This window comes from Rhinatrema bivittatum, chromosome 4 (assembly GCF_901001135.1).
Source record: "Rhinatrema bivittatum chromosome 4, aRhiBiv1.1, whole genome shotgun sequence".
Lineage (NCBI taxonomy): Eukaryota > Metazoa > Chordata > Amphibia > Gymnophiona > Rhinatrematidae > Rhinatrema > Rhinatrema bivittatum.
Genome location: NC_042618.1, coordinates 384,246,744 through 384,268,025, shown reverse-complemented (window position 1 = coordinate 384,268,025; position 21,282 = coordinate 384,246,744). Strand labels below are relative to the sequence as shown.

General features: G+C 43.6%; 1 protein-coding gene across 3 annotated transcripts in view; it reads left to right on the top strand.

Moving 5' to 3' along the window:
* The window catches only part of ACOX2 (acyl-CoA oxidase 2), a 120,583-nt gene that overhangs the window by 90,782 nt on the left and 8,519 nt on the right, over positions 1-21,282 (top strand). For all 3 annotated transcript variants that reach the window (XM_029600981.1, XM_029600980.1, XM_029600979.1), the window contains 3 exons: positions 11,696-11,801; positions 13,372-13,589; positions 20,963-21,095. In XM_029600981.1, the coding sequence (XP_029456841.1) occupies positions 11,696-11,801; positions 13,372-13,589; positions 20,963-21,095 (457 nt within the window). The remainder of the gene's footprint in view (positions 1-11,695; positions 11,802-13,371; positions 13,590-20,962; positions 21,096-21,282) is intronic.

Genomic DNA, 21,282 nt, shown 5'->3' with positions numbered 1-21,282 from the left:
TTATCTATTTATTATTTGTAACCCACCGGTACTAAGGCCCTGGGTGGTGCGCAGTTAAACATACATAATCAAATAAAACATAACACAACAGGACAAGAACAACAGAGCAAGAGACAAAATAAAACAAAATTTGCAAATGTAGTCAGTATATCTTACAATAGGAAACCAGCCGGGATTTCACAGAAATACCTGTTTAAAAAAAAATTTGAATACGCCTTTGACTGTTTTAATACAATCCATCAGTCTTAATTCCTGCAGTAAGAAATTCCAAATGATTGGAGCAGCAAGCAAGAATGCCTGTTCCCTGGTATCCACCAGCCAGTCCTGTTGCATAGTTGGACTGTCCAGAAGCCCTCTGTGCAAATTGTAAAGATTGTATAGGATTATATATCCTAAGCCAGACATTTGCATGCTATAAATACACTGCATCCTAATTTATCTGATGCATATTCATTGTAGATATCCTGAAAACCTGACTGGCTAGGGGTCCTCCAGGATAGGTTTGGAAAGCACTGTTCTAAATATATAATTGATCCATGGAAGGGAGTTTAGAGGAGTCTAGAGAAAGCAGCTTGTGAACAAGCATTGCCACATTATATATGAACCTCCATTAGGAACCAGTGGAGGTCAAATAAATCTAGCATAATGTGATCTCTGATGCTGCGGCCCAAAATTAATCAGGCCACAGCATTTTGCACAGTTGCAGTGCTTTCAAAGTGGTCATTGGCAAACCCACATACAGTGAATTGCAGTAATCTAATGTAGGATGCATGATCCCCTGTACTACTGCACAGAAATCATCAGATCGCAACAATGATTTTAGCCCATGTAATGTCCAAAGCTTGTAAAAGCCTTATCTAGTCGCAGCCCTAAGAGAACCTTACAGCCTTGCAAGCTCCCCACACACAAGTAAAATGAACACATTTCTAATAAGATTTTACATAAAAAGTACATTCAAAGTACAGTTTTCTGAAATAAAAATATCAATTACAACATGTATATTGCATATACATTCACTGCTGTGGTGCCAAGCAGAAACCCTGTAAAAAAGATACTTGGAACCTATATAGTATTAGGCATATTGTAACGCATGTTGGGTGTAGGCTTGACCATCAGAAATCCATGAGGAAAGAATTACAATTGCAATATAGTAAACATCCCAAACTAAAACATCACTAACTAACAGCATTCAAACATTAATTGTACCTATGAAAAGACAACACTGCAAATATTACACCAGGCCCTAAAACACCATTCCTATTTATACCCCAAATCAGTCCAGACACATGGGTTTTTCATCCCTACCAGCAAATGGAGGGAGAGGATAAAAATTTTACCGACACTGCTACATAACATAGTGTGCCACCTGCAGTCCCTCAGTATTTCTCTGTCTCCAGCAGATGGTAGAGGTGTAAAACCTGGTCTGGAGAGCTAAAAGCAAAGAGAATTTAAAAATAAATAAAAGAAGACTGAAGACAAAGTAGTTCCCAGGGGCAAGTGGGGGTTGTTGACCCTGAGGTGGCTCGGTCCGGAGTTGGTGGTGAACTGAAAGCCAGTGATCTGTCTTCCTCCTGGACCTTCTTCCTTTCTTTGGACCCAGTCGAAACAGCTTAAGGGAAGTACATTGTTTCTTTCTGGGCTTGCTAGCTGGGACCACTTAAGAAGTTTATTTATTTATTTATTTAAGGTTTTTATATACCGGCATTAGTATGCAAACATCATGCCGGTTTACATTGGAACTAAAAAGGAGGAAAGGAAATACAATGAACAGGGGTATTGGGAGGGGGCATAGCATAGGCTGCAGAGGAGATAAAGGCAAGGAAGCGGACAGTAAACTGTGATGAACTATGTACAGTATGGAGTATAACTATAAATACATTATAAATACATTATATACAGGGCTGTGGATCAATTGTGTTAGTCAAGAGGACAGGGGGGGCAGGGTGGAGCGGGAAAGAGAGGTCTATTCGAGGTAGGCTATTCGGAAGAGCCAGGTCTTTAGTTTCTTTCTAAATTTTGCGTAGCATGATTCGAGTCTAAGGGGGGTCGGAAGGGAGTTCCAGTGCCTGGGGCCTGCGATGGAGATTGCTCTATCCCTTGTAGAAGAGAGGTGGGCTTTTTTAAGGGAGGGTATGGTAAGGGTACCTTTATTGACAGTTCTGGTGGGCCGGTCAGAGCGTGTGAAGATGAGCGGGTCATCAAGCCAGTCAGAGTTATGGGAGTAAAGGGATTTGTGGATAATGGACAGGGTTTTGAAGAGGGTACGGGATGTGATGGGGAGCCAATGAAGGTCTTTGAGTATGGGGGTGATATGTTCAAATTTCTTGGTGTTAGTGATGACTCTAGCAATGGAATTCTGGAGCATTTGTAGGGGTTTGATGGAGGAGGAGGGGAGTCCAAGGAGGAGGGCATTGCAGTAGTCAAGTTTTGAAGAGAGGGTGGCCTGAATGACAGTCCGGAAGTCTTGGTTGTGGAGGAGGGGTTTCAGCTTTTTTAGAATGTTTAGCTTGAAAAATCCCTCTTTGAGGATGGAGTTAATATGTTTTTTTAGGTTTAGTTGCTGGTCCAGGGTAACCCCAAGGTCTCTTACGTGTGTTTGCGATGACGTGACTTTAAAGGCAGGGTCGTTGGAGATTAGGGGTTTGGGGGGTTGGTGTGGGGATATGAGGAGTAGTTCAGTTTTAGAGGTGTTGAGGGCGAGGTGGATATGTGTGAGGAAGTCATTTATGGAGGAGAGGCAAGATTTCCAGTGTGCTAGGGTGTTGGATAGGGAATTCTGAATAGGGATGATGATTTGCACATCATCGGCGTAGAGGTAGAATTTGAGGCCGAGGTCAGTGAGTAGGTGACATAGGGGGGTGAGGTAGATGTTGAATAAGGTGGAGGAGAGGGAGGAACCTTGCGGGACGCCTTGGGACAGGGGGTAGGGTGCTGATTCAGCGCATCCAATTTTGACGGAGAATTTCCTGTTGGATAGGTAGGATTTGAACCATAGGAGGGCGGTGCCTGAGATGCCAATTTCGGACAGTCGGGTGAGAAGTTTGTTGTGATCAATGGTGTCGAAGGCCGCGGAGATGTCTAGTAGGGCAAGGAGGTAGCTTCTACCTTGGTCCATGCCTCTGAGAATGTGATCTGAGAGGGTGAGGAGGAGGGTTTCCGTGTTGAAATGTTTGCGGAAACCAAATTGGGTGGGGTGCAGTATTTTGTGGTTTTCTAGGTGCTCTGTGAGTTGTGCGTTGACAATTTTTTCCATGACTAGACCTGTTCTCCACGAGGCTCTGTAGAGCTGCCAAAGGGAGGAGGGGGGTCTTACAACTGCTACAGCGACCGGTGGGGGGGCTGCCTGGGATCAGCGCTGCAGCTCGGATGAATCTTTGAAGCAGAGTGTGCAGCAGAAGCCTGTGTGAGACCGCGGTCCTGCATGGCAGTGTCAGCAGAATGTGAGAGAAAGTTGCCGAGCATGTGGGGGTAGACGCTTGTAGCTTAGCATGTCATAGCTGTGCCTCGGGGGAGAGAGGGGAGGCAGTTTCATATTGGCCAGCGCATTGCAGGAAAGCAATCTGGTCATCTGGAGCAGGCAGACCAAGTCTCTGAAGACACGGGAACGGCAGTCATTTTGCTTGCATGTGTGTGAGCAGGCTGAGTTAAGGGAGGGAAGAGACTCCCCATCTCCTTTATTACCAGTAGGTCGAGGCAGCGGTTGTGTCCAGGTCAGCACAGAAACAGCTGAAAATGCCTTGATTGAGAGGTCAGATAATTCAGAGTCCTTTTCCTCTGACTTCATGCTTCTTCTATTCAAGATTTATCTGGCTAAAAAGGGTGAAGAAGACAAACAATCCCATCCACAGGTATCCCAGAGATAGGCAAAGTTTGGGCGTGGGGTCAGGAGAATTTCTCTACCTGCTTGGTCTAAAAGAGCATTCTGGGAGTGGTTCGGAGGACTCGGAAGACCCCAAAAGTTTGGGGCCCTGCGGAGGGGTCCCTGGACAGAGATGAGGGTATTGATCTTTCATACCCAGAGGACATACCTGTTGCCAGGGGAAATGACCCTAAAGTGGTTAGGCTGTTCAAGAAGGAAGAGTTGAGGCCTTTGATCCCCCACATGCTGAAGGAACTGGGTATTAAGGTTCCTCAGGAGGAATCCGATCATGAGGGAGTGGACACTGTCATGGAGGGCCTGCAGGGTCTAGCTAAAACTTTTCCCTTCCATAGAATGGTAAAGAAGTGGAGGAAGTGATGTCATCAAGAATATGGCAGCTTGAAACAAGGGCTCCTCCCGATGCCAGACGACCTTCTTAATATAAAATCGTGAGCAGCCGAGTGATTGCCCTGCACCCCTGCGAATTTGATAGCGGATACCAGGCGGATGTCGCTTCATAAGAAATCAGTAGATTTCAAGAAATTCTCTTATCGAAAAATGGAGAAGTCCCTCAAGCCTTCTCATTCTAAAATGGCGGCCGTTGGAGCCACGGCAGACGAAGAGCCCGAGTCCGAGGAGGAACAAACAGCCTTGTCGCTGGAGGAGGCGATCCCTACTAGAGCAGAATTTCGCTCTTGGTTTTGTGAGTTAAGGCTCGATATAAAAAATTACGAACATGACATCATGTCAGCTATACAGGAAATGAAGGAGGAAATGGGGGACATAGGTAGGCGAATTGACGAAGTAGAAATTCAAGCAGAGTCACAGGTGGAGGACTTGAAATCTATGGTTAAGGAGGTGCAGGGGCTACAAACTTCATACGAGGACTTAGCGCTTAAAATTGAAGCCATGGAGAACAGGTCTAGGCGTAATAACCTATGCGTCCGTGGAATTCCGGAGTCAAGCGACACAAGGAATTGTACAGAAATTATACAACAAATCTGCACAACTTTGCTTTCGGAGAGTGATAATAATGCAGAAGGGGTGATTGACCCGGTCAAAATAGACAGGGCGCACAGAGCACTGGGGCAGCGGCAGCAGTCTCAAGTGAGAGACATTATAGTTTGTTTTCATAATTTTTTGGACAAGGAGAAGATTTATAATCTGGCGAGGAAGCATACAGCTCTGCAATGGAATGGCTCGCCTATTAGCATTTATACTGATCTGGCAGCTAGTACTTTTCGCAAACGGCAGGAGATGAGAACAGTTACAGCTCTACTTAGGCGAGATGAGACTCAATACCGGTGGATGTATCCCTTTGGCTTACAATTCGCTAAGGATGGAACCACATATCATATGAGGAACATGGATGAGGCAGCACAGATTTTGGCGGAGGCTGGATACCCAGATCAGGATATTAAGAATTCGACTCCAAAGCCAGCAGCATGGCGGCAGGAAAAACCACGATGGCAAAGGGTGACACGCGGAGGGCGCCGGCTCACCAGGAATTCACCGAGTCCATCTGGCTCCAAAGACAATACCTGATTAGGAGGATGCCTAGCCTTTTTACATCTTCCTGAGCATTTTGATACATACCAGTTTGATGCCCATATTCTCTACCAATGGAGCTATATGCGCTGTAGGGAAATGGATTTACTTGTTTCTCTGTTGTTTTCGAGGTTAATTCACAGAGTGGGAATCTGAGATAGTGTGTGCTGCGATGATTGATAGAGACTGTTCGTCTGGCATGGGGTGGAATGTGAACCCCTGTTGATTTCCTCCTATGCACTATATCCAATTTCCTCACGGGGATATTGGTCTGGGGGGACAGGGCAGGAGGGGGGAGGGGAAGGGGAATTGGATGCTCCAGACCTCCTGTCTTTCTTTTTTGTTTTACTGCTGGGATGGTTCTATTTGAAATATGTTAATTCCTTTTTCACAGATCAGATCGTATACCTCAAGGGAGGACACCAGAAGGGGACTTTTATCCTATCAGGCACTGGGCCATTTGAGGGGTATGATGAATGTCACTCGAACACAACCTATTTTCCATGACAGATATTAAAATTGTGTCATTGAATGTTAAGGGCCTAAACTCCCCCTATAAACGCAAATTATTGTTAAATGAGTTACAGAGGCAGAATGCGACTATTGCTCTAATACAAGAGTCTCATCTCAAGGTTGGACATTTAAAATTTATGAGATCACCACAGTATCCTACACAATACTGGGCTGGGGTTAAAAAGAAATCTAAATATGCAGGTGTCTGTATATTATTTAAAAAGGACTTTGTATTTGACTAGATTCAATGTGAAAGAGCACCGGATGGCAGATATATACTTGTCATAATTGCAGTAGGTGGTTACAAATACAGTGTGGCTTCAATATATGCCCCAAATCGGGATCAAAGAGGGTTCTTTCAGAATTTGAATAAGGTCTTACGTAACATGGTGGACGGCCCGCTTATTCTGAGCGGGGACTTCAACATGACCCTTAACCCTTCATTGGATAATTCTAGGGGTGCTGCGGTCCCATCAAAACAGGGACGACAAGCCCTGAAACAGTTATTAGAATGGTAAAGAAGTTAGTGGTCAGGGAGTGGGATACTCCTGAAGCTGGACTGAAGGTGGGAAGAGTGATGTCTAAGCTGTACCCCCTTCCCGAGGATGCCTTAGAACCCCTGATGCTCTCTAAAGTGGATACTTCCGTCTCTGTGGTGACCAAGAAGTCCATCATTCCGGTGATGGGGGCAGAAGTGTTGAATGAAAGACATGATCAGAAATTGGAGATCCACTTCAAGAGGATGTTTGAGGTCTCTGCCTTGGGCATCCAGGCTGCGGTCTGCAGTAGTTTTATGCAACAGCCTTGTTTACGCTGGGTCTCCGTCATTTGCAGGCGATGGGTATGGTGCCCTCTGCTTCCACCAAGCAGGCTGAGCGCCTGGAGGCGGGTTGGCCTATGTAGCAGACACATTGTATGATTTGATTCATATGTCCACCAGGATTATGGTCTCGGCAGTGTCAGCCCGAAGACTCCTGTGGATGCATAACTGATCAGCTGATGTTGTTCTAAGTCACAGATGGATAATCTCCCTTTTAAAGGCAAACTGTTATTTGGAGAAGGCCTAGAACAACTGGTGAAACACTTGGGAGAGTCAAAGGGGCATAAATTGCCTGAAGATAGGCCGAAAGGGGGAAAAAGGTGCTTCCCATCTCAGTTTCAAAACACAAGAAGATATCATCCTAATAAGGGTTCCTCCTCATCTCAGAGGCAAAGCTCTAGCAAAATGCAGTTCTTTCGGGGCTCATGTGAAAACTCCAGACAAGGGGCTGGAGGAAGCAAACTTGCATAATGCAGCAGGGCTGGTCCACTCTTCACTGGAAGCTGTCGGAGAGAGATTAACCCTCTTCTACAAAGAATGCACCAAGATCACTACAGATCAGTGGGTTCTGGAAGTGATGAGAGATGCCTGCGCTTTAGAATTTGCTAGTCTAGTCCCAGAGGCCTATATAATTTCCCCTTGTGCATCCTGCATCAAATGAGAGGCAGGTTGCATCATTTGGAAGCAATAGTTCTTGTCCCTCTGGGGGAAGAGGAAGATGTTCTATCTATTTCGTGGTGCCCAAGAAAGAAGGAATCTATCTGCCCATTCTGGATCTGAAAAAGGTGAATGTGTCTTTCATGGTGCCATGGTTTTGGATGGAAACTCATTGGATTCGATAGAAGCTTATCTGCACATACACACACAACCTAGGCTCCCATTCTTACACGCACACACACAAACAACCCAGGCTTAATTAATTTCATTGGCTTGGGAACAGGTCAGTACTGAGGGACTGCAGGTGGCACACTATTTTAGGTAGCAGTATCAGTAAAGCTTTTATTTTCTGCCTCCATCTACTGGTAGTAATGAAAAACCCATGTGTCTGGACTGATCTGTGGTATTCCAGAAATGAAAATTGGCAGGTACTAGCCAATTTTTCTATATACTTCCTATTAGGAAAACAAAACAGGCCAAGCTGCTATAGATCCCTACACAGAAACTACATGGTAGCAGAATACGTCACCTTATTCACACATACAGAACAAAGATTGACCCTCACCAGTTACAGAATAAAGAGAGCATAAAGTATAAACAGAAGTGTGCAAATAAAATGTGAACTGGAAACCACAAGAAGCCAGACTCTGTATGAAATGCAACAATAGAAAAATACAGAAACATTACCATTCCTCATAAAACAAATTAAATAAAGGAATATAAAACATCAATAATAGTAATACCATACTAATTGCAATAATAAATATTTCAAAACAGCTGACAAATAACATCCAATAATTAAAAATTCATCTAAAAAATTTTACATTTTCCTAATGCTAAATAAAATATTTCAAAATTTAATTTTAAAAAATTTCCTATTGCAATGATCATAGCTTCAACTATCCTTAGCAGATTACAATAATAAAACACATTCATATAACAGCAGAGGATCACACAACTAACCACATGACAACACATACAGACAAAAATTACAAAAATACAACACTAAAATGCACATTGTACTTGAGAGTTCAGCAAAAATCATAATTTAAAATATTCTACAGTTAACATGCAAGTCTTCCCAAAAGACTGACAAAAATCATGTAATTTCACCTTTTTTCTAAAGTTTGGTAACTTCCAAATGAATTTATACAGAAAGAGCATTCCAAAATTTGGGACCTTCAAATGCTGATGTTCTTGACTGGGTCTTTAGGTAACAATATTTAAATGGCAGAGGTGACAATAGGGACTCATAAAACGATAGCAACAAATCTCTAAGGACATATTCTGTTAAGAATGAGCTAAAATAACAGTGCCAGCACACACATCAAATAATGCTCAATAATTACAACTAACATGGATTGTTTTCCATATCTAGGAACTTTTGAGTTCTAGATGCCTTGAGCTTGTCATGAATTAGCAAGTAGTGGGGATGGGGAGGATTGTGTGTGCAAACTTTCATCTCTCATATATAAATACACACTACCTCACTCACACCCATGTTTTCACATGCTCTCTCACTCCTGTACACATGCTCTCTTACTCACTCTTTTCTTCCTCAGGAATGGAGCAGCAGCCTCCTTTAACTCACATAGCCTGATGGAACTCCTCTTTCCCTGTACGTACCAGGATCAGTCCAGATGGTGGGTTATGTCCCCTGTCCAGCAGATGGAGTCAGACAAGGCGTCAGAGGGTGCTGTCATATAAACCAGTGCCCCCTCTGTAAGAGCTCAGTATATCTCTGACTCAGATCAGATGCTGCAACTTTCGTCTTCCAGCCTTGCATATCCTTCTTGCCCACACCACACCCTTTTCTGGGCATACGAGGGCAGGAAGGAGATGAAATTGCCCCACCACCCTCAACACTGTGGTGATCTAGCCTAGTCTGCCTAGTACTTCCACTGGCCCTGTTGGTGGGACATGTCAAGGCTTCCATTGTTAGAGCCATAGTGGCCCATCTGAGATCAGCCTCCCTGGAGAGATCTCAAGGCTGTGACATGTAGCTCTCTCCATATCTCATTATTTAGACAGGGCCTCCCACTGTGACATCAACTTTGGCCAGTCAGTCCTGTGGTTCTGTTTGAGGTGTAAAGCCCAACTCCATATCCCTGTGGCCCATTATCTTGTTTTGCAGACCACCCCTATAATAAAAGCAGAAAACAACAAAATGGCTCATTGCCAACAAAAATAGAATTTTCTTGTTGGCACTATTTTCTTATTTCCCCTTTTTTTTTTTCATTTGGGGCAGTCTGTAGCTAGGGATTCCTCATGTGAGAGGACTTAGCTGGTTTTCTCTGAGGACTACAGGATGTTAAGTTCTCATGAAACCCTCCCATTTCCCCTTGTTTGGCGCGTCAGGTTCTTTTTAGCTTTTGTATAGACTGGAGGGGCTCCATGCAGCACAGTAATGTGGAGCAGGCTATGCATGCTAAAAGCTTCAGAATCTTTGAATTAATCTTCCTGCATGGGGCTCCATTGGATGATGTCACCCCTTTCTCTCTAAAGTTTAGGATGAGAATGAACAAACCCAGACCTGGCACAAAGTCACACTGCAGAACAGTTTGTGCCATCACACTGTCAATAGTTGAAAGTCAGAGATAAAATAGTTACATGTACAGAGGATATAGTCCTGCCATTTGCCAATATTATCAGTTCTTCTCGCTCTACTGGCACTCTTCCAGACTCTCTAAAAACTGCCGCTGTCACTATGATTCTAAAGAAACCACTGCTAATCCAGATTTCTGCAACTTTCTCCCTATCTCCTCTCTCCTTTTTCTATCCAAAATCATTGAATCAGTTGTGTTAAAGCAACTTACAAACTTCCTCAATGAATGCTCCCTGTTAGACCAATATCAGTGTGGCTTTAGGCCTAACCATAGCACAGAAATGCTGTTATCAAGCACCAACATAATTCATCTTGGATTCGATGCAGGTATATCCTATGTATCCATCTTTTTAGATCTGTCTGCTGCCTTTGATACAGTTAATCACGAAATACTGCTTTCTAGACTTTCCAACATCGGCATTTCTGAAACAGTTCACTCTTGGTTCAATTCTTATCTCTCAAATAGAGCTCAACAGATCTATATAAATCATACCAGCTCATCTCAGTTTCCTTTAAAGACGAATCCCACAGGGCTCCTCTCTCTCAGCCGCCTTATTTAATATCTTCCTTACTCCAGTCTTTCAACTTCTTTCCACCCTTGGAGTATCTTACGGTCTGTACGCTGTCTATATTCAATTCTGCTTTCCTACCTGGCATGACTGGAACTCTATAGTTCACCCAACTTTGTCTTTCTTTGGTTAAATTATGGCTATATCTCAGTAAACAGTTTAAATTTAACAAAAACTGAAATAATGATCTTAGGACATCCTCAATTTGAAAATATCCCTAACTTTATCTCTTTTAATAATAAACCTATCAACATTTCTAGGTAGGTTTACATCCTTGGTATTATACTTGACCCCAAATTGAATGTGTCAACACATATTAAATCCACAGTTAAAACCTCATTTTACAAACTACGATTTCTGAAGCACATCAAGCCGCTGCTTGATCTCCACCCAGTACTTCAATCCTTAGTACTCACAGGATTAGACTACTATAATACCCTTTATTTAGACCTACATCAATCATCATTACTACCACTTCAATTAGTACAGAATGCTGCGCCTACTATCTAAGCACAGATTATACAATCATATCTCTCCAGTTCTTTTTAACTTACACTGGTTACCCATTAAATGGCGAATTCACTATAAAACCTTAACTATAAAACACGATCTTATTCATAATAACAAAAATCCATGGTTATCTGCAACTTTCTATCGTTACATTCCACCCAGAAACCTTAAATCAAAAAATCAACTCCTTTTCCAGGTTTCTTCCCCAAAATCCACCAGTCTGGTCATGACCCGTGAGCATGCTTTTTCCATTGCAGGCCCAATTCTATGGAACGCAATGCCACAAAATCTCAGATTTTAAAAAAGCATTAAAACATCATCTTTTTAAGCAAGCATTCCCAGACTTCTGCGAGACATAATCCTACCAGCTTTTGTTCACTTTTTTATTTTCTTGCTATTAATTTTATTTTTACTTTGTCTATTTTAAGTTGCTTAATTTTATGACCACTTTATTTTTATCTTTAGTTTATTTATTGCTTTTTACATCTGTATGTATTAAATTCTAAATGTACTTTTGTAACCTGCCCTGAACATTGGAGGGTGCAGGCAATAAATACTTTTAAATAAATAAATAAATAAATAAATAAATAAAATGTAAATGTTTTGTTTTTCAGACTCATACATAGTGCAGCAGCTAAATTGCAGTCATTGGTTCAGTCTGGGGCGGAGCAGTATGAGGCATGGAACAGCACCTCCATGGAGCTTTTGGAAGCATCAATGGTATTAAAGCAGTTTGGAAATATGCATTTGAAATCTGAAAGGGCTGGATAGAAAAAAAGCAAGTTAATAAATTTACCCTTGTCCATTTAAAAAATAAACTTACCTTAATTGTTTAAGTTAGCCTATGATGAATCCTAAACATCAAGAGGGAAGAAACCACAGAGGTAGAGAGAGGAAAAAAGGAAACTCCCAGGAGGAAGCATGAGACAGAATGAAGGTCTCAGGAGTAGATTTTCATGAAGGTTAGCACAGTAACAACCTAATTTACTAAAGGTTCATAATGGTAGGAGTGAAAAAATTGATTTCAGGAACAGTTCTACTCTTAGATTGGTGGGGATAGGGAAATACCTACAGTACCTGAATGTAAACCGATGTGATATCTCAGATTGAATGTCGGTATATAAAAATAAATAAATAATTAATTAATTATTTTGATTGTCCTACCACCCAAAAGCAGCTGAATCACACTACCGGCCGGTGATTTTGCGCATTCATATCCAACCTAGGCCTGCTTATTAGTATCATGCACCATGAATCGGAGCATCTCATGGTAACTGCTGCTTCTATACTCAGTACTCTTAGAGCAACAGTACACCATGTGATACTTACCAGTGTAAATGTTTCTTGACTCTATACTTCCAACATTAGTGCTATTACCATCTTTCTTCTACAGCTTGATATTGCATTTTAGCACACTGTGCAAATGAAACCAAACATAACACATATTTTCTTTAACTCGTTTCTGTTTTATTATCATCACAATATCAAAAACAGTTCAACATAGTACATCATTTTTTTTTTTTACCTACCATATTACAAACATTCAGAACATCTTGACATTAAATGACCAATTACCCCCTCCCCCTCCCTGCCTACCTAACCCCATTCCCTTTCCAAATACATTTCCATTATTACAGGATTTTTTTAAAATGTTAAATATACAAGGAACAGCATGGTATGTATCAATCAGAAAAAAGGGACTTTTTTTGTATCATAAGAAATTGCCATGCTGGGTCAGACCAAGGGTCTATCAAGCCCAGCATCCTGTTTCCAACAGAGGCCAAAACCAGGCCACAAGAACCTGGCAATTACTCAAACCTAATAGAAATTAAGGAAAAAAATCATCCATGGGCCTGAACTTTGCAATATGGCCACAACATAATCTGTTTGAGGTCATTTTCAATAGGGTAAATTTCAGACCTAGGTTGGCCTTCTCCCTAAATTTGACTCTGATCAGTCCACTCTGAGCAAAACTTAATCCTGCCTCCAGGAGGGACTGAATTACTATATGTGCTCTTCCACTGTATGTATTACAAAGTAGTAAAAGAAACTGAAAAAAAAATTCAAGTTTTTTCCTTCTGTCTGCTGATAATTCTTGTTAGTGCCATGTTCCCCATTATATAAACTTTTTAATGAAAGAAAATATTTAAATGCATCTTCTTGTATAGCCTCATTTAGGATCCAGAGCAGCATTTAACATGAATAAGTAAAATTATTTTAGGATAGAAACAGTTAAATCAGAAACACGTAAGATAAGACCCTAACTCACATTCATGTATGACTGTTTCAGGCTCACTGCCAGTATTTCGTTGTGAAGGTCTTTGTAGACACTGTAGAAAAGCTTAACAATGACGCCACCATCCAGAGAAGCTTATACCACGTGTGTCATCTCCTTGCATTGCATTGGATCCGTACTAATGCAGGATCTTTCCTTCATGATGGATACATCTCTGGAAACCAAATGGACATGGTGACTGCATCCTATCTTGACCTCCTAATGCTGCTGAGGTGAGATACTTACAGTAGGAGCAAATTATGTTATAGGTACATCATTTACATGGCAAATGGGCATAAATGGATGGTTGATAACCATCCTCGCATTACCTACTGGTACAACAAAATGTAATCTAAATTCTCAGTAGGACCTTCAACTATTCCTAATTCAGCACCAGTAATTTCAGAGTAGGGGTGTGCTTGTGATGTCTTAATGGAGGTACCTAAAGCAGAGGTGGGGGGGTTTGAAATCTCAGATCATAAGGGACCTTATATTTAAAGATGTCCAGCTATCTAAGTTAGCAAGATAAGATTTATATCTGGCTAACTTAGAAGGGATATTCAGTGGCATAGCTATCGAGCAGGTCTAACTTGCCAAACCTTTAGCTAATGTGACCCCCATTTCAACACTTGAAAATTCACATGACCCCTGAGGATGACCACAACATATTAGCAAGGGTGTGGTCCGCCTCTAACAAATCACTCCACTCAACCTTTCTGCATGCCAGCTGTTCCCTGTACATACCCAGATCAGTCCAGACTCCTGGGTTTTGCTTCCCTGCCAACAGATGGAGACAGAAAGTTTCACTGACACTGTACATAACCCAGTGTGCCACCTGCAGTCCCTCAGTATTTCTCTGTCTCCAGCAGAGGGTAGATGGTGCAAAACCTGCAGTTCTGCAGTCAGGAGACTGTTTTGGATTTATTTGCCTTCCTCCCAGGGTATTTTGGGTCTTAGTGGGTCCTTCCCTGTCTGGTCAAGGTGGACGAGCTTGGAAGATGGAGACCCTTTTATATGCTCAGTCCTTCGATCCATTGGGTGTAAATCTGGTGGTTCAGATCCCTTTCCTTCATGAAGCTGCTGAGGCAGCTTCAGGCTCAGGCGGCTGTTTTCTTTTAGTCAGTCCCTTTTTTAATTTGGCTGATTTTCTTTTTTTCTTCTAGCAGTTCTATGTTCCATTCTAGGGAATAGGTATTGTAAGTTTGGTAAAGTTTTGAAGAAGAAAAAAAAAAAAAAAGGTCTGGCTTTTTTCTGATCTGCCATGCAGCCTGCGCTTCTGGAACCTGAACCTCTGCACCAAAGGACAGTATTGGTTTCTATGTATCTTTATTTGTTCTAAGAGAGTTAAAAAAAAAAGAGAGAACAAGGAACTAGATATTTATTTGTGTTTTATATACCGGCATTCCATGTGAGAATCATTAGATCACAAGGGTGTATAGGTTTGACACTCACAGACAATGAGTTATGGAGGTAGGCATACCCACCGGAGTTAAACAGGATAGAGGAATCTGCAACAGCGAGGTTCGGGGGGGGGGGGGGGGGGGAAGCTACCTTAGCAGCTCGGGGAGCTCAGTGATGAGGTTTTTCAGTAGCTTCTCTGCCTGTGGAGGAGACCAGGTGTTGGTTCCATAGCACAGAGGGACTGTTCCCCTTCTTGCCATTAGGGCGCTAGTGGTGCCGTGGATGTGGGGAGGAACAGTGTATGCGTACAGCAAAAGTATTCGGGGGGTCTCTGTCGAGCATGGCCACACCGGTAGAACAAGCCTCACTCATGAAGGGATGTAGCACTGCGGTTTTCCCCGTCAGCACGGAAACCGTGGCCATTTTTTATTCCCTAGCAGCATCGATGGGAGAGGGAGGGGAATCCCCTTAACTATCGCCAGCAGTTTCTTGTCCCACAGAAGTGCAAAGAGGCACTTGCACTAAGGAGGAGTAGAGGTCTTCTGCCAGTTTTAATATGCTTATACGCAAAGCGTGTTTAGCGAGATGCTGGCTCTTGGCCCCAGCCTCTATGGATTCTTGGCCAGTCAAGAGGCCTGAGCTGTTGAGAAGCTCTTCAAGCCGATGATTTTCGGTGCCAGATGTTAAATGGATCCGGGCCTGCTGAAGGTGCAGGCAGGCAGGCTTTACTTAGCTGTGTGGTAGGCCACTGCAGCGTAGGCGTGTAAATTTGCGACCTAGACTTGAGTACATATTTGCGCAGGTAAATGTGCACATAAGGCTGCGACCTAGACTGGAACGCACATATGCACAGGTTCTTGTGCGCATAAGACTGCAACTTCAACTTGATCACGTATTTGCACAGCTACTAGTGTGCGTACGACCATGGCCTCTATGAGCGCATATTTGCGCGTGTACTTGTGCGCATATGACCACAACCTAGTCTTGAGTGTGTATTTGCATGTGTCCTGGAAGGGTGTGCGTGTATGCCCAGGTGGCATTGGTGTGTGCACAGGAGGCCGCCTAGAACCGAAGTTCAGGAGAGCTAGGTGCCAAGGATGAGCATGTCCAAGCGCCTTGCTATCTGTGAGGCTTGCCTTTTGATAGCAATTCAGTGCTTACTCTCTCTCCGTTTGTGTCAGTGCTCTTTAGATGCTTAAAGCGATTTGACCAATACAGCTTTTGCCCATGTTGGGATATCCCCTCTGCCTATGGTGTCTCTGGAAGGGGAGTGGCGTGGGAGACGAGGCAATGGTCAGTTCTCTTTTGTTTCTAAGGGCAGAAGCTTCCCCCGAGAGAGGTTGGAGAGAGCAAGATTTGGGCCTATGGACTCTGGTATAGATCCATCCTCCTCCTCCTGGGTGAAATGTTTCCAGGGCCTGCAGACCTTTCTGCAGGGGTGCCCAGTTGTAGGTCAAGGTGGGCCTCCCATTTGTCAGTCAAGATGGGCAAATGCCGCAGGGAGGCTGTCCTTGGTAATGTTCAAGGGGTGTGGATCATGAGACATTGGAGGATTCCGATGGGGAATTGGCTTTCTCACTTCTAAAAGAGGGAGAAAATGCATATGATTGAGAGCCACTTTGGACTCTGCTCAGATTTTTCTTTTTGGCTCAGACCCTGAACACACTTCATGTGACCAGAGGTCAATTTTAAGTTAAGCATCCTGTTTCTTTTTCCCCCTGTATCCAATTCAAGAGAGATTGGATTTAAAGAAAGTAAAAGCAGCTCTCAAGGTTCCCCGTTTCCACATGGAAACTCTGAGGTCCATCATAGCAGCGGTACACAAGGGAGAGTTCTTGGCATCTTTCACCTTGATAGAGGCATATCTGCACATAACCATCAGGCCGGAGCACTAGAGATTCCTGAGGTTCATGGTCCTAAGGCAACATTTTTTTATTTCGAGCCTTTCCCTTCAGCTGGCAACAGCTCCACGTACCTTCACCAAGGTGATGGTGGTGGGGCAGCCGCATTGCTAAAGGAGGGGGTGTATTGGTGTATCTGGATGATTGGCTTATTCATGCAAAATCAAATGACCTCTGTCGACAATCAGTACAAAAGGTACTGATGTGCTTGAAGTCTCTAGGATGGGAGGTGAACCTAGCAATGAGCCATTTAGTCCTCTTACAAACTCTGCAGTATCTGGGAGCTCAGTTCAACACACTAGCAAAGTGAGAGAGATTGCTAAAATTGCAGAGTCAGATTAGGCTTCTGCTAGAGCTTTCGGTGCCCAGGGTCTGGGACTATTTACCGGTCTGGGTTCTATGGCATCGACATTGAAATTAATACATTGGGCATTCATACATATGCGGCCTCTGTAGGGGACTCTTCTTTCCTGCTGGAATCCGTTGTTGGAAGAGTTTCATCTTCCTCATCCGTTAGAGGGGGAAGCAAGGGACAGTCTTTCGTGTTGCTTACTCGCACCAATCTTGAACGTGGTGCAGAATTGGAAATTCTGAACTGGATAATAGTCACCACTGATGCAAGCCTCTCAGGTGGAGGGCAGTTTGGCAAGATCATTCGGCGCAGGGCCAGTGGTTGAAACAGGAGGCCTCATGGCCTAACAGTAGGTTAGAGACTAGAGCGGTGCCTGTCTGCCAAGGTTACGTGACCTTCCAGTACGGATCCTATCAGACAGTGTGACAACGGTGGACTACATCAACTGTCAAGGCGGAGCCGAGAATCAGGTAGCGACGCAAGAGCCAGGAGTTGATTCTCTGGGCAGAACAGTACTTGGAGCAGCTGGCAGTGTCTCACATTGCCGGCGTGAACTACGTTCAGGCGGATTTTAGACCTCAGGGAATGGATGCTGCAGGTGGCTCACTTCTGTCTGGTGGCTTCACTTCTGAGAGGAACCAACTGAGATGGAGAATATATTCCAAAGTGGATATTCCACCTTCTTCATCCTTGACGTATGTGTGAATTTGGAGGACCTTCGTGTCCTGGTCTGCTTTTGACGGAGTGCAGCTTCAGGCTATGGTGTCGCATATTTTGGCTTTTCTACAGAAAGGTTCTGATCAAGGGACTGGCCTTTAACTCTGAGTGTCCAGGTAGCGACATGGGTTGTCTCCAGGGTAAGGTGCAAGGGTATCCTCTCTCTGCACATCCAGATGTTTTATGGTTCCTTCAGGGAGCTAAGAACTTGTGTCCTCAGGTGCAGAACATTTGTTCGTCTTGGAATCTGTTTCTAGTCCTTAGAGGATTGTGTGAGGCTCTGAACTACTAAAGAGAGCTTCGGTTAAATACTTGACTTAAAGTAGTTTTCTTGGTTGCTATTTGTTCAGCCAGGAGAATTTTGGAGCTCCAGGCACTGTTGTGTTGAGATCCCTTCCTACAGATGTCTGATTCAGGGGTATCTTTTTGCATGGTGCCTTCTTTTCTGCCTGAGGAAGTTTCGACTTCCATCTTAGTTAGACAGTAGAGCTTCCAGCTTTTATGGATTTAAATTCTTCTACGCCTCATGTGGGGGAGCTTAGGCTCTTAGATTGGAGGCATGCATTACTGAGGTATCTAAAGGTCACTTATGATTTCCATAGATCGCATCTCCTCTTTGTAGATCATTTCACCTCATTGTACTGTGGAGTGGTCCAGAGAAGGGAAATAAGTCGTCTAAGGCTACAATTGTGTGGTGGCTGAAGGAAGCAGTTGAGTCGACTTACATTTCTAAAGGATGCCTGCTGCCGGGGGGGTTTAGGGGCGCACTTGAGCATTCTCAGGCGACTTCCTGCACTGAGTCACAGCAGGTGTCTGCATGAAATTTGCTGGGTGACTACTGGGAAGTCCTTGCCCACTTTTGCTAGGCATTAGTGCTTGGATGGTGGGGCTCTGGCTTCCATGTGCTTTAGTGAGAATGTTCTACGAGCGGAACTCTCCACATCCCACTCTAGTTAAGGGGAGCTTAGGTACATCCCAGGAGTCTGGACTGATCTGGGTATGTACAGGGAAAGGAAAATTGGTTCTTGCCTGCTAATTTTCGTTCTTGGAGTACCACATATCAGTCCAGAGACCCATCCATTTACTGGGGGGGAAGAGTCCGCTGCTTGTTCTGTTTTGTATATGGTGTGGAGTTGTTGGAAGTTTTCAATGCTGATCGCTTATGTTAAATTTAGGAAACAAGTTTTCTGTTATCTTTTTGGGCAACTTCACCTTCTTCCGGCTCATTGGAGGGGAGCGAGTTTGCTTAAAAGCTTTCTTACAAATTTATGGTTGTTGCTGTCATCTTAGCTTGGGTACAGGTCAATACTGAGGGACTGCAGATGGCACACTGGATTATGTACAATGTCAGTGAAACTTTCTCTGTCTCCATATGCTGGCAGGGAGGCAAAACCCAGGAGTCTGGACTGATCTGTGGTACTACAGGAACAAAAATTAGTAGGTCAGAACCAATTTTCCTATCTCCTCTCTCAACCTCCACGCCCTCCAGAGGATGTCACCTTCCAGCTTCTCTCACCTTCCTCACCCTCTTCAGCCTTTTTGCATCCCTCGATCTGATCCAGTCTCACCCCCAAGCCCATCTTAAAATCCCCAACTGATCCTCTTGTCATCCCCTTCCTCTCACCCAACTCTCATCCCCTTTTTCTCACTTCCCAGCCTCACATCCTCTCTTCCAACCCTTCTTTCACATTCCTCATCCCTTAGTTGAGTCTGGCCCTAACCAAAGAGGATGTCTGTGTGGTTGGCAGTTTCATGCTCCCTTCCTCAGTGTAGGACCACCAGAGGCTCCCCCCCCCCACCTCCCTTTCTGCTCTACTCTCCTTGAGTATTCAAAGCTCTCTCCTCACTCCAACCCTTCTCTTATATCCCCCAGTTGATCTTCTTTCATTCCTTTTCTCTCTCACTTTTCATATCCAATTCCTCTCCAGCTGATCCAACCCCTTCCTGCATATGATCCCTTCCTTCAAACAACTTCCCCTCTAAATATCCCCTTGGCCAGGGTCAGCAGCAATATTTTCTCTTGGGCCAAAGATAAACATAAATTGGTGAGAAGAGGGGCAGACTGATGGCATGTGCAACATTTTTCTCTTGGGTAGGTGAGGAGAGAGGAGCTGTGACAGTCTCTCCCCCCCCCCCCTCCCCAAAATGACTGATACTGAGCTGAAACAGTAATCAGCAAGCAGCAGCATTAGTAATTGAAGTCAGCACAAGGCCTGTGAGCCAGTACAAGTTCACATGCCTGCATTGGCCCAGTCCCTCCTCACACAGGGCTTCATACGTTCATAAGCGTGGAGCTCACACGCCCTATGCTGTCTTTCACACTAATGCTGTTGTCCGAAGATTGCTGCTGTTTGAGGCCTTTGTGACCCCATTTGAGATCCCGATTCACAGTTTGGTAAGCTTAACAGATAAGTCCGAATATCATCATTTATCTGGTTAAGGTAACCGGCTAAGTAACCCCATCCCAAAGATATCTGGCTAAAATCTTAGCCGGATAAGTCCTTATTGATCCAGCTAAGTAGCACTAAATATCAACCTCTAGCTGTTTTAAGAGAAGATTACACAAACTTTACTCTGGAATAATATTTTTTAAAAGAAATGGATTTTGTCTTGAGCCCAGTGTGACCCACTTGAGATCAAAATCCCTTCCACTCCTATTTATCCATGTTCCTGGATCAGTCAGCACTCGCTGTATCCTGTTTTTTTGTACAGAGAAAGAATGATTCTCTAACTGTGCTGTCCCGACTGACGCAGTCAACTTGGCGAAACATGGGGTCCGAGTCGGGGGACCCTTGAATTGAATTGGAATAGTATGTATCTAACAGTGGAGTTGCCATAATAAAAATGTATTGATGAAAGAACCAACAGAAAATTATTCTGCACTTCTAGTGGATTACTTGATAGCTAAAGTGCAGCCCTAGCTAGTATATTTGTGTTTTGGATTTCTCCTGGATCAGACAGCAACAGGAAGCAGCACCATGTTCAGCCCTGAATGAGAGAGGGCTGCAGCAGGAATGGGGAAGAGAGGTTAGAAGAATAGGGATAACTGCAGCTGGGTGGGTGCGGTGCACTCACCCTGTATCTGTGTCCTCCCTTCCAAAAAAAAAAAAATTATTATTCTTGGGGGCAGGAGTACATGGTAAATTGATCCTGAAAGAAATTGAAAAATTCCTGCTTGTGGACTGTGGGGCAATCAATGCAATTAACAGGAAAAGAACATTATTTGTTTCTGTAGGAAGGAAGCTGTCATACTAGTAGATGCTTTTGATTATACCGATGAAGAGTTAAACTCAGCACTTGGCAGCTACGATGGACAAGTTTATCAACGTCTCTTTGAATGGGCTAAAAAAGCTCCAGCAAACCATCAGGTAATTTAATTATAACCATCATATGCTCCTAGAACACAATTTTTTTAAATTCATGCACCACCACCATAGATTAAATTTATTCTTTAATTTGATAGGCCACCTACATGAATTGTATTAAATAAAAGGGAAATTACCTGAAATTTTCCTTTCTTTGGATATAATCAGACCAGTCCAGACAAGTGGGCTC